Genomic DNA, 13,014 nt, shown 5'->3' with positions numbered 1-13,014 from the left:
TGACAGCTATGTCTTGACCACCTGCTATGGACACATACGAAGTGCTTGGTATCCAATGCTTGGCACATGGTAGGTGTTCACGAAATGTTACTTATTTGAATGAATGGGTGATGACATGACCACAAGGACCAAGCAGAAACATGACTGAGGGGAGGTAGTCTGGTATCACCTGGCAGCCTGGTGTCACCTGGCAGTGATAAGCAGCTATACTCAGTTCTGGCTAGTGGTGGCCATGCTTGAATTCAAACTCCTCATTTTGTGCATGATCTCTATTAGACCTCACCGTGGTCCTCTGCAGGAGGCATGAATATCCCCATTGTACAAATAAGAACACTGAATTTCAAAGAGGTTATGCCCCTTGCCCAGCATCAGCAGTAGAGCCAGGATTTGAACCTGAGCAGACGTCGCCAGAGTCCAAGGCAGTTTTGCAGGGATTTGTGTGCACAGGATGCAAACTAACATGGCTTGCCTACTCCCTAGTAGTTCTTAGATTTTTTTGTTGTTGTTGTCTTTTTAGGGCTGCACCCACAGCATATGGAGGTTCCCAGGCTCAGAGTCGAATCTGAGCTGTAGCCGCTGACCTACACCACACCCACAGCAATGAGGGATCCGAGCCATGTTTGTGATGTACACCACAGCTCATGGCAATGCCGGATCCTTAGCCCGCTGAGCAAGGCCTAGGATGTAACCCGCAACCTCACGATTACTAGTGGGATTCGCTTCAACTGAGCCACAACGGGAACTCCCTTAGACATTTTGAAGTGGTTGCCAACATTTAAAAACTAAGATGCTTCAGGAGTTCCCGTCGTGGCTCGGTGGTTAACACATCTGACTAGAAACAATGAGGTTGCCCGTTCGATCCCTGGTCTGGCTCAGTGGGTTAAGGATCCAGCATTGATGTGAGCTGCAGTGTAGCGCTCAGACGTGGCTCGGATCCCACACTGATGTGGCTCTGGCGTAGGCCGGTGGCTACAGCTCCGATGAGACCCCTAGCCTGGGAATCTCCATATGCCACGGGAGCGGCCCTAGAAAAGGCAAAAAGACAAAAAAATAAAAATAAAATAAATAAAAACTAAGATGCTTCACATTTTACAAGTTGGAAGTTCCAGATAATCTGTTAAACCCATATCAGGCTGAGTTGGGGTATGTAAATGCACACACACAGAAACACACCTGCACAAACACACACCATCATCACCACCACCATCCCCAGGTGAGATGCACGTGGCTGCCTTTTCCCAGTCCCAGTCCTGCTTGGTCCTTTGAGCATGTCATCCTCTAGTCTTTCATCCATCCATTCATCCACCCGTCTTTGCTGACTATGTGCCAGGCATTCCTCTAGGCACTGAGAACCCAGCAGTAAACAATACAGACAAAAATCTCTACCTTTGTGGGTTTAAATTCTTCCATGGGGAAATAGAAAGTGGGAGTTCCTGTGTGGCTCCGCAGAAACAAATCTGACTAGTATCCATGAGGATGCAGGTTCGAACCCTGGCTTCGCTCAGTGGGTTAAGGATCCGGCGTTGCTGTGAGCTGTGGTGTAGGTAAGCAGCTACAGCTCTCATTTGATCCCTAGCTTGGGACCTCCATATGCTGCGGGTGCAGCCCGGAAAAAAAAAAAAAAAAAAGTAAATAAGTAAAAATGTATAAGATGTCAGTAAGTGAAAAATGCTGGGAGGAGGGAGTTCCCGTTGTGGCTCAGGGGAAACCAGCCATGAGGCTGGTATCCATGAGGATGTGGGTTCAATCCCTTGCTTCGATCAGTGGGTTAAAGATCTGGCATTGCTGTGGCTGTGGCGTAGGCTGGCAGCTGCAGCTCCGATTCAACCCCTAGGCTGGGAACTTCCATATGCCGCAGGTATGGCCCTTAAATAAAAGATTGACTAGTTGTTAACATTTGCTTTATTTCTATACACACACACATTGGTTTTTTGTTTGTTTTTTGCTGATCCATTTGAGAATAAATTGTAGACCTGATGACTCTTCACTACTAAATACTTCAGTATATCTCTCCCAAGAAGAAGAGCAGTCTTCTGCATTATTACATTACTGTTATTACACCTATAAAAATGAACACTGAATTATTATTAATAATAAAATAATAAATACATGTTCAAATTCCCCCAAAATATCTTTTATATCTATAGAGTATTTTTTTTGGCCTCTCCCATGGCATGTGGAAGTTCCTGAGCCAGGGATCAAACCTGCACCACAGCAGTGACCTGAGCCACTGCAGTAACGATGCCGGATCCTTAACCCACTGCACCGCAGGGGAGAGTCCTCTATGGAGTTTTTTTTTTCCATTTTTATGGCCACACCCATGGTATATGGAAGCTCCCAGGCCAGGGATTGAATCTGCGCCACAGCAGCGACTTATGCCATCACTGCAGCAATGCTGGATCCTTTCAACTCACTGCAACCAGCCAGGGTTCACACCTGAGCCCTCACAGGAACCCAAGCCACTGCAGTCAGATTATCATTATTTTTTTGTCTTTTGTCTCTTTAGGGCCACACCTGTAGCACATGGAGGTTCCCAGGCTAGGGGTCTAATTGGAGCTATAGCTGCTGGCCTACACCACAGCCACAGCTACACAGGATCCGTGCCGCATCTGCAACCTACACCACAGCTAACGGCAACGCCCGATCCTTAACCCACTGAGCGAGGCCAGGGATCGAACCCGCATCCCCATGGTTCCTAGTCAGATTCATTTCCGCTCTGCCACAATGGGAACTCCTGCAGATGGATTCTTAACCCCCTGCACTAGGGTATTATTTTTTTTCAGTCAGCGTGCACACACTGTATTTGCGTTACCCCTCCTTCGTCTCTTTGAATCTGGCATCGTCTAGGATATCGTTTTGAAAGGAGAAGCAGCAGGACTGCTGATTGGATGTTGAGCGTAAAGAAGAGAGAGGGCTCCTCGGGGTTGGGCCTGAGTTTCGGAAGGATGCGTTTGCCACGTCCTGAAGTGAGGAAGATCATGGCAGGAACACATTTGAGGAGGACGATGAGGTGTTCCTTTTTGGGCTTAAGGTTTGAGGTGTCCGCTCAACACCACACTAGGATGTGAGGTTAGCAGGTGTGAGTGCGGAGTTGTCCATGCTGGAAACATAAAAACAAACGCAGACAAGCTCTGATCATCAAGTGGTCAGGGAAGACCTCTTTGAGGAGGTGCATTTGTGCAAAAACCTGAAAGGGTCGAGCCACTTTTTCTGGGGGAGAGCATTCCAAGTGAGGGAGCAGCAGGTGCAAAGACTCTGAGTCTGGGCTGAGCTTGGCAGGTTGGAGGAACCTCAGGGGGTCTGGTGTGCCTGCCATGGAGTCAGCCAGGGGGAGGTGACATCCGAGAGATGGGTGGGGAACAGAGCATATAGAGCAGTGGTTCTCAGCCTTGTCAAACCCAGTGTCCCCTTTCTCCAACAAATAGCATCCCATGCCTCCTTTTTTTCTTTCTGACTTTTAGGGCCATGCCTGTGGCTTATGGAGGTTCCCAGGCTAGGGGTCCAATTGGAGCTACAGCTGTCGGCCTACACCACAGCCACAGCAACTTGGAACCTAAGCCGCGTCCGCAACCTACACCACAGCTCACAGCAATGCCAAATCCTCAACCCCCTGAGTGAGGCCAGGGATGGAACCCACATCCTCTGGATGCCAGTCATATGCTTCCGCTGAGCCACGATGGGAACGCCCTGTGCCTCCTTTAGTCTCTGAAATTATATACATGATATGTATATTTACATAAGTATTAAATGTATTTACCTTGATACGATTTTTACCAGTTTTGAGATATAATTCACATAAATACAATTGACCCATTTAAAGTGTGCAATTCTGCAGCTTTATTATATTCTGAGTCGGCCATCCCCCCCCCGTGGTCAATTTTAGAACATTTCATATCCTCAAAAGGAAATCTGGATCCCCTTAGCTATGACCCTGCAATCCTCCCAGCTCCCCCCACCCCAGCCCTAAGCCACCACTAATCTACTTTGTCTCTATAGATTTGCCTCTTCTGAACATGCATATAAATGGAATTATACAATATGTGGTCTCTTGTGCCTGCCTTCATTCACGCAGCATAATGTTTTCTAGGCTCTTCCGTGTTGTAGCATTCATCAGAACTTCATTTGTTTAAATTGACTGCCCTGGGGAGTTCCCTGGTGGCCTGGTGTTAGGGCTTTCACCACTGAGGCCCAGATTCAAACCCTGGTTTGGGAACTGAGCTCCCATGTCAAGCCACTTGCAGGCCATGGGCCAAAATAAATAAGTAAATAAGCAAAAACAAAGAGATTGCCAAGTAAGATTCCATTATATGGATGTACATTTTCTATATCCCATAAGACATTTTTTTTTTTGTCTGCACCCATGGCATGTGGAAGTTTCCAGGCCAGGGATTGGCTCCATGCTGCAGCTGCAACCTACACCACAGCTGTGACATCAGATCCTTAACCCACAGTGCCACAGTGGGAACTCCTCCATAAAAAATTTTTTTAATGAAAGGAAGATGTTATAAGATGAATTTTAAGATGTAAATGCTCATCCAGGGCCACAGCAGAAGAAATAATGAGTCAGCTGTTCATACCTAACATAGCCTGAGTGAGGTGGTGATCCAGAGCATAGCGATGGAGACTTAAATGATGTGGGAAGTGTTACTACTGATGTCATGGTTTTCATTTTTTTTTTTAATCCTCAAGTTCTTTTTTATTTTTTAATTTTTATTAAAGTATAATTGAGCCTAGCCTGGGAACCTCCATATGCCATGGGAGCAGCTCAAGAAATGGCAAAGTAATAATAATAATAATAATAAAGTATAATTAAGGAGTTCCCATCGTGGCACAGTGGAAACAAATCTGACTAGGAACCATGAGGTTTCAGGTTCGATCCCTAGCTTCACTTAGTGGGTTAAGGACCCAGCATTGCTCTGTGGCTGTGGTGTAGGCCAGCAGCTACAGCTCCCATTAGACCCCTAGCCTGGGAACTTCCATATGCCACGAGTGCAGCCCTAAAAAGCAAAAAAAAAAAAGTATAATTGCTTTACAATATTGTGCCAATTTGTACTGTACAGCAAAGCTACCCAGTCATACGTATATACACACCACAGCCACAGCAACGCAGGATCCAAACCGCCTCTGCGACCTACCACAGCCCATGGCAATGCCTTATCCTTAACCCACTGAGCAAGGCCAGAGCTCGAACCCGCATCCTCATGGATCCTAGTCGGGTTCGTTAACTCCTGAGCCATAACGGGAACTCCATCTCCTCATAATTCTGAGTGGGGACTAGAAGTCTCAGCTCCAGGTGTTGGCAGTGTTGGTTTCTTCCGAGGCCTCTCTCCTTGGCTTCTAGATGTCCATCTTTTTTTTTTTTTTTTTTTTTTTTTTTTGTCTTTTGTCTTTTTTGTTGTTGTTATTGTTGCTATTTCTTGGGCCGCTCCCGCGGCATATGGAGGTTCCCAGGCTAGGGGTCGAATCGGAGCTGTAGCCACCGGCCTATGCCAGAGCCACAGCAACGCGGGATCCGAGCCGCGTCTGCAACCTACACCACAGCTCACGGCAACGCCGGATCGTTAACCCACTGAGCAAGGGCAGGGACCGAACCCGCAACCTCATGGTTCCTAGTTGGATTCGTTAACCACTGCACCACGACGGGAACTCCTAGATGTCCATCTTAACCCTGTGTGCGTCCCTGTCCTAATCTCTTCTTACAAGTACAGCGACCCTATTGGATTAGGGCCCTGCCCTAATGACCTCGCTTAACCTTAAATGCCTCTTTAAAGACCCTATCTCCAAATGCAGTCATATTCTGAGGTCCTAGTTAGGACTTCAACACGTGAATTGAGATGAGAGGGAGGCAGCAGTTCAAGCCGGTAAGGGCAACAAAGGGGTTAAGTGAGGTGACATGTCATAGGGCAGGAAGCACAGTAGAGCAGGAATCCAGGAGGCTGGGTTGCAGTTCCTTTGTGATCTGGGTGACTTCTTAGGCCTCAGGTGGCTCATCTGTTACGTGAAACTAATGATGCCCTTTCTGGGTCTGGGAGTAGTTAATAATGCAGAGGCTCATGGGCACCAGTGCGAGCTTGACGCCGGGTCCCGGAAGGCCCCCACTGGGTCAGCCATCCCTGGAGCATGGGACAGGGTGGCCGAGAGGCCACTGGGGGGACTCGGAGTACTAGCTCCTATTTTAACCAACCAATCTGGAGGTCGTTCAGCGTTTCTAACCAGTAGGACCATAGTGGTGCATATCAAGGAGGCATGCTGGGCCTGATTTGGGCCGCTTGAGACCCAGGGCGGGGAATGGCTTGAGAGGCAAATCCTAGGCTCCTGTTGCTGTTCAGTCTCAGCTCACCCCCCTAAAGACCCTCCCTCTGGCTCCCCACACAGGCCAAACTAATCGTCCCCAACAGCACGGCGGGCCTGATCATCGGCAAGGGGGGCGCGACAGTGAAAGCCGTGATGGAACAGTCGGGTGCTTGGGTGCAGCTGTCCCAGAAGCCGGAGGGCATCAACCTGCAGGAGCGGGTGGTGACCGTCAGCGGCGAACCGGAGCAGGTGCACAAGGCCGTGAGCGCCATCGTGCAGAAGGTACAGGAGGATCCCCAGAGCAGCAGCTGCCTGAATATCAGCTACGCCAACGTGGCTGGCCCCGTGGCCAACTCCAACCCCACTGGCTCGCCGTACGCCAGCCCCGCCGATGTGCTGCCCGCTGCTGCCGCCGCCTCGGCCGCCGCCGCCTCCGGCCTGCTGGGCCCTGCGGGGCTGGCGGGCGTGGGAGCCTTTCCGGCCGCCCTGCCTGCCTTCTCAGGCACCGACCTGCTGGCCATCAGCACGGCGCTTAATACGCTGGCCAGTTACGGCTACAACACCAACTCCCTCGGCCTGGGGCTCAACTCGGCCGCAGCCTCCGGGGTCCTGGCCGCCGTGGCCGCCGGTGCCAACCCTGCCGCCGCCGCCGCCGCCAACCTCCTGGCATCCTACGCCGGTGAAGCGGGGGCCGGGCCCGCCGGCGGGGCTGCCCCACCTCCACCCCCGCCGCCCGGAGCCCTGGGGTCCTTCGCATTGGCCGCGGCCGCCAACGGCTACCTCGGGGCCGGGGCCGGCAGCGGGGCAGGCGGAGGGGGCGGCCCGCTGGTGGCCGCCGCCGCCGCAGCGGGGGCGGCGGGGGGCTTCCTGACGGCGGAGAAGTTGGCAGCTGAGAGTGCCAAGGAGCTGGTGGAGATCGCGGTGCCTGAGAACCTGGTGGGAGCCATCCTGGGCAAGGGGGGCAAGACGTTGGTGGAGTACCAGGAGCTGACGGGCGCCCGCATCCAGATCTCCAAGAAGGGGGAGTTCCTGCCAGGCACGCGGAACCGGCGGGTCACCATCACGGGCAGCCCCGCGGCCACGCAAGCCGCTCAATACCTCATCAGCCAGCGGGTCACCTACGAGCAGGGAGTGAGGGCCTCAAACCCCCAGAAAGTGGGATGAGGCCTGTGGTGTGCGCTCCTGCCCAGTCTCCCTGCCTTTCCTCCTCCTCCTCCTCCCCCCCCCACCCCCAACTCCTGACCTCAGCTCGGTAGAGTCCTGCTTCTCTTGGGATGGGGCTGGGGTAGGCCTGACTGCACCCCCCCTTTTCTGGTAGTCATAGGCAGGATTGAGTGATGGCTGGGGATGGGGCCCAGAAGCTCCCTCTCCAGCCCTGAACTGACCCCTTCTTCCTTCCTCCTTCTGCTTGACTGGGCCTGACCCTCCTCTCCCAGGGCCCAGGTCTGTGTGATATCTGTATATATTGCATTTTGTTGATTTTAATAGAAAACAAAGCGTTATTTTCTCTTTCTTTCCCTCCTTTTTTCCCCCCCTTTGATAAGGAGTTTTCCCCCCTTTCTAAGTTTTTGTTTCCCTGTGGGAGGAGGGGAGGGAGCCTCTGGGTCACCTAGAACGAGGGGCTTCCCCGTAACCACACCCCACCTCTCCTGCTTCCAGCTCCAGATCTGAGGGCAATGATGGGAGTAGAGGTAGCAGCAGAGTCTGAGCTGAAATGGGGCATTTGGAGCAGGGACCCCAGAGGTCCCAGTTTTCTCAGCTACTCTGCCCCCACTGGAGTTGCCCCTCCTAGGTGGGGCTTTTCACTCTTCTGTTGTCAGGTTGTAATTGGGGAGGGGGCCGTGCTGCTGCTGCTGGGAATGAGGCCGGCTCGGGAACTGGGCTAGTCTGGTGGGCAAGACTCTTGTGAGAGGCCAGAACAAGTTCCTGTGGCATCTCCTATGGCTTTTCCTAGAGTAATGGGTATGAAGATCTCTGTTGTGATGGCCCCGAGTCAAGTACTTTCTGGGGGTGCCTCTGGTGCTCCCTGTGATGTAACAGGAAGTAGTTCCCCAGAGGTCGCTTCCTGTGATGATAGGAGAGACAGATACTTCCTATGATGTCTTCCTTGAAGGTTTACTTCCGTGATATCATAGGGGCATGTACTTCCTGTGCTGTCTCCAGGTTACTTCCTGTGCTGTCATCGGGGTGAAGCATGCGCTTCCTTTATCGGGCCATGGCCAGTCACTGGTCCTCCTTCTCTGCCCACACCCCTTCCTGGTGGGTCTTGGCCTGCGGGTCTTCCTAGGAGGGGAAGAAAGGGTGGGACTTGAATCTCATCTGGAGGACTCTAGGGAAGAAGACCCGCTGTGGTCAGAGTCCTCTCCATCTGAACACACCAAGTCTGAACTCACTTGGCAGGGAGGCGGAGAGATGGAGCTAGAGGAAACTGTTAAAGACCCCCATTCCCAACCCCCCGCCTTTTGTGTGCATGCTTGTGTCTGCGTGGCTTTGTTTCATTCAGTCTGGTGAGCCAAATGTATGGTGGCTCTGTCAGGCCACAGTGGCCCAGGAGAGTTCAGTGAGCCACAGTAGGGTCCCTTGAGCTGGAATGCTTCCTGTGGTCTGATGCATTAGGTTGACTTCGGGTTTCCAGCGAGCTGGAGTACTTTGGTGGCATCTGATGGATCAGAAGGCTTTGGTGCTCTCACCCTAGGCTCTGAGGAGCCAGAATGTTCTGATGGAGTCTGCCAAGCCAGGCAGCCTTGAGAGTGGCTCCCTGGCGCTATGGCTGTGGTCAGCTCTAAGGCCTTGTTGGCAGGCTGAGATTTCAGGGCCTGACAACCCTATGGACTTAGGATAGCTGAGACCCCACCTCTAGCCCTGTCCGTCTCCCCCTTCCCCGTGGAGACCACCTCCACTTCCTCCAACCCAAGGCAGGGCCCTAAGTGCCCTGGTTCCATCATCAGCATCTCTGGGGGAGGGGCACCCATGCCCATCCTCTCCCCCAATTGTCCCCCTCCTAGGTCTTCCAGACCCTTCTCTTCTCCACGGCTTTGGGGAAATCCGGCCTCCTCATCTCTCTCCCAAAAAAGAAGGGGAGAAAAGCCAGAGATAGTTACCACCCCTAAAGCCTGGGAGACCCCTGCCCCTCACTTGAGAGCCACCCCAAAATCAAAATGTGAAAATCCCTAGAAAGCAATAGCCTTCAAGGTACCTTGCACTGAATTTCCCACCCCAGCCCTTCCACCTGATGGGAGGCTGTAGCTTGGGCGCTAGGGTGACTTCTTCCATGCCCTCTTTCATCTCCAGGGTAGGGAGCATGCCCCAATTCCCCCATTCCTCCCCTCCCATCGCTGCTGCCCCCACCCCTAATCTCCAGACTGAACCCAGATGGAGATTTGAGTGCCAAAACAATTCTTGATGTAACTTTGTATATATTTTCCGCGGTTTGGGGGCTCCTGGGGTCGGAGGTAGGGGTGGCCCTATGGGCCATTGCTCCCCTCCACCTCTCAAAAGACTCTACAGTATTTCCCAGCATCTCCACCCACTTGTGGGTAAGGCAGTGTCTCGCTGGACCGCTGGACTATCCCCCCTACGACTCCCCAGGCCCCCAGAAGGAGAGGAAGGAGCCAGGGAGAGGTGAAGTAGTCTGGGAGTGGAGAGGTGGGATTTGAAAGCACTCATTTGCATATCATTTGCATCCTCAGCTGCCCTCTGGCTTGTCAGATGCTTTCTGTAGACCTACTTCTGGGTCCCAGTCAATGGGGGTCCAGGACTCCTCTCACACAAACACATCTCTGGAGGCTGGGCCTCCTGAAAAGTGTTCCCTTGGGGTATCTGTGTGACAACCCCATCCCTATTCACATTTTTGGGGACCCCCTACCCCGCCAGCCAGGGCTATCGGAAAGGTAGTTTGCCAGCTCAGTGAGCCAGTTCACTCGCTCTGTTGGTGAGTGGAAAGCCACACACCTTTCCCCATTTTACCCTAGGAAATTCACTTTTCCCCATCCCTTGAAAGTCCCTTCTGCAATCTGACCTCAATCTTTTGTGCTGCAGTTTGTCCAGAGGGGACGCAGATGTGGGGTCAGGGATGGGGATCATTGAAAAACTCATCACCTCTTTTTTTCCCCTTTTCCCTGTTAGCCGGTCAGATCTCAGAGACTCTGAGTGGCCTTCCTGTACCCTGCTTTTCAGCACCCAGTAGGTGCTTAATATGTGTTTGCTGCATTGAACTGTCTCCTTGCTCTTTCCCACTTGCCCTCCTGGCTCCCAATACCTCCCCCTGCCCTGCCCCCTCCCACGTTTTCTTCTCTCTCTGGTTCCCTAAGCCTTTCTACTTTCCCTCCCTTGTGGCTCCCACTGTTACCTGTACCATCTCTTATCTTTGTCTAGAGCTGTCTTTCCCTCTCCTCAACTCTCAACCCTCTCCCTTAGTCTCTTTCCCTATTAATTAAAAAAAAGTGCCAAACTTCCTTGGAACTGAGCCGATCTAGGGGGAGGGAACCTCAGATAGAGGGGAGGAGATGGGACTGTCTCTCTTTGAGGAGGCCCCTAAGAGGCACTGAAAAATCCGTGGACACTTAGCTCAATTGGGTCCCCCTTCCTGACCCCTCCCACCCCTGAGTTTTTCTTAGAATCTTTGTTAAGAAAAAAAAGAAAAAAGAGAGAAAAAAAACCTCCCTTTCAGCTAATCCTTAATCTTTTGGATCCCTCCCCCAATTTCCACCAGCCGGGGAGAACCCCACTTGCCTCCTTTGGGCAAATCTGTAGAAACTGAGGAAGGGGAGATAAGCTCACCCCCACCTCTGCTGGCCTGAGGGCCGGTGCCAGCTGGATACGAGAGAAGGACCTCAAAGCACTTATGAGAAGAAGGGGTTAAATGTGCCAAATTCACCTCCTTCATCCCCCGTCTCAGGGGGCTCTGAGCCAACCTGCCCCAGACACCTTCTTCTGCCCTGTCCCAGCCATCTCGTACATGGGCAAAGAGGCTTTACTGCAATAATTATTAAGGGATCAGAAGGCCAAGATCATTTCATCTTGATCTGCCCTAATGCCTGCCCTGGACTTGTAGGTGGGAATTCTGGGTATCCCAAATGGAGCTTGGTTAAGAGTCGACTTAATAGATGTTGTTGGGAACCTGTACTTGGAAGAATACGGTACCACTTTTCTCAGAGTGGTATTTCTTCTCCCTCTCTTAACCCCCAAATCACTCAACATCCCCTTGTTCTGTTTCTCCTGCTATTCCTCCATCCTCCACTCTATTTTATTTCGCTTCCGATTGGTGACCTACTGTTTGCAAGGTGAGAGGATTCCCCTGCATTCCTTACTGCTCTTTCAAGACCAGGATTAGACGTTGTCATAGACGGAGTGGTGGAAAAAGTATTAACTAAGTGTCGATGAGGATGGCCTTGGCGTCCAGGCTGCTGATTGGGTACATCCCTGTCACCGCATCCAGGCAGGCCTCCGCTGTTGGCCCTGCACCTGCCCCAACCCACCCCACCCCCAGCCCCCGCGCCCCGAGGGCCGACTGTCGTGAAAGCCTGAACTGGATGTCACGATGGGGAGAACGGGATCGCGATGCCCAAGCTAGGGGCGCGGCTGGTTGGGAACGCTGGTTTTACGGCTGTCGTGGAGTTGCGACACTCAGCCCTGCTATCGCGATCCCTCTCCCCCGCAGTCAGCCGCCCGGACGCCCTAGGTGGGGGGTGAGGCTTCTCTCCGGGGCGCTGCTGCAGGTGTGTGTATGGTCGGTCTCGCCGCCCGCCGCCCGTGGCGTGGGGGATTGCTGGGTGGCAGGGAGGGCGATGGGGGACAAGTCTCTGTGGGGGTGGGGGTGGTGACGGCTGCTAGTTTTCAACCCCTTCTCAGCCAGTCCAGGACATTCTTGTCTCCCAGCGATAACTGGGGGGACCGCCTAATCCCCCTCTCCCACCCCTCTCCCCCCCTCCCCCACCCCCGAAACCACCAACCTCTCATCTTCTAAGTGACTCCATCACCACCGGCCACCGGGACCTGCGGCTTCATTGCTCCAGCCCGCCCCACTCGACCGTCAGACTCGCTCATCGAACTTTTTGATTAACCCTTTCTGTGTTCATCCCACGGAAAACTGTGTGTCCGGCGGGGGGGGAAGGGGGAGGCGAGGGGCAATAGCTACCTTTCCTCCATCTCCTCCCACCGCCCATGCCTCCCCACCTGCCCCCATCCCATGCCCCACCCCTTCCTCACCCCTAGGGTCCTCCCCGGCCTGGGGATAGAGACCGTTTATAAATACCTGTGCTGTTTGGCTTTGTCCCTTTCAAAGGCAGGGCCGGGGCATGGCCTCCTCCAAGCGGAGCGCTCCCTCTGGCCCCTTTCCTTTCCGTGCCCCCCCTCACTCCCCACCCCTTCATTGTAAATAGTCACTTTTGTACTGGGTTTGAGCCAGGGGACGTGGGGAGTCATTTTTTTCTTTTTTTCTTTTTTCTTTGTGTTGGCATCTCAGGCCACTGGAGGCATGGCCCACATCCTGGTTTGATTTGGGAGAATCCCAAGATGTGTCCCCTCACCTACCCCCATGCTAAGAGTTGCAAGACATCAGTATTATTCCTCAAGGGATAGGGTGCATAGCTCCCCCTGCAGGGAGATGGGGGAGGGGTGGAAAGGGGTGGCCTGAAAGGATGGCTCAGTTTTCCCCATCTGCGAAGTGGGTTCATCCTCCAAGTTCCCTCAGGCGCTTCTGTCAGCTAAACAGTGGGGTCA

General features: G+C 52.9%; 1 protein-coding gene across 1 annotated transcript in view; it reads left to right on the top strand.

Moving 5' to 3' along the window:
- Window positions 1-7,801, top strand: part of NOVA2 (NOVA alternative splicing regulator 2) — a 29,933-nt gene extending 22,132 nt beyond the window's left edge. Inside the window, exon 4 of the mRNA XM_003127231.5 lies at window positions 6,376-7,801. Coding sequence (XP_003127279.4) covers window positions 6,376-7,458 — 1,083 coding nt within the window. The 3' untranslated portion in view covers window positions 7,459-7,801. The remainder of the gene's footprint in view (window positions 1-6,375) is intronic.

This window comes from Sus scrofa, chromosome 6 (assembly GCF_000003025.6).
Source record: "Sus scrofa isolate TJ Tabasco breed Duroc chromosome 6, Sscrofa11.1, whole genome shotgun sequence".
In the NCBI taxonomy this organism is placed as follows: Eukaryota; Metazoa; Chordata; class Mammalia; order Artiodactyla; family Suidae; genus Sus; species Sus scrofa.
Note: the sequence above shows the minus strand (reverse complement) of the source record. Positions and strands in the feature narration are given on the sequence as shown.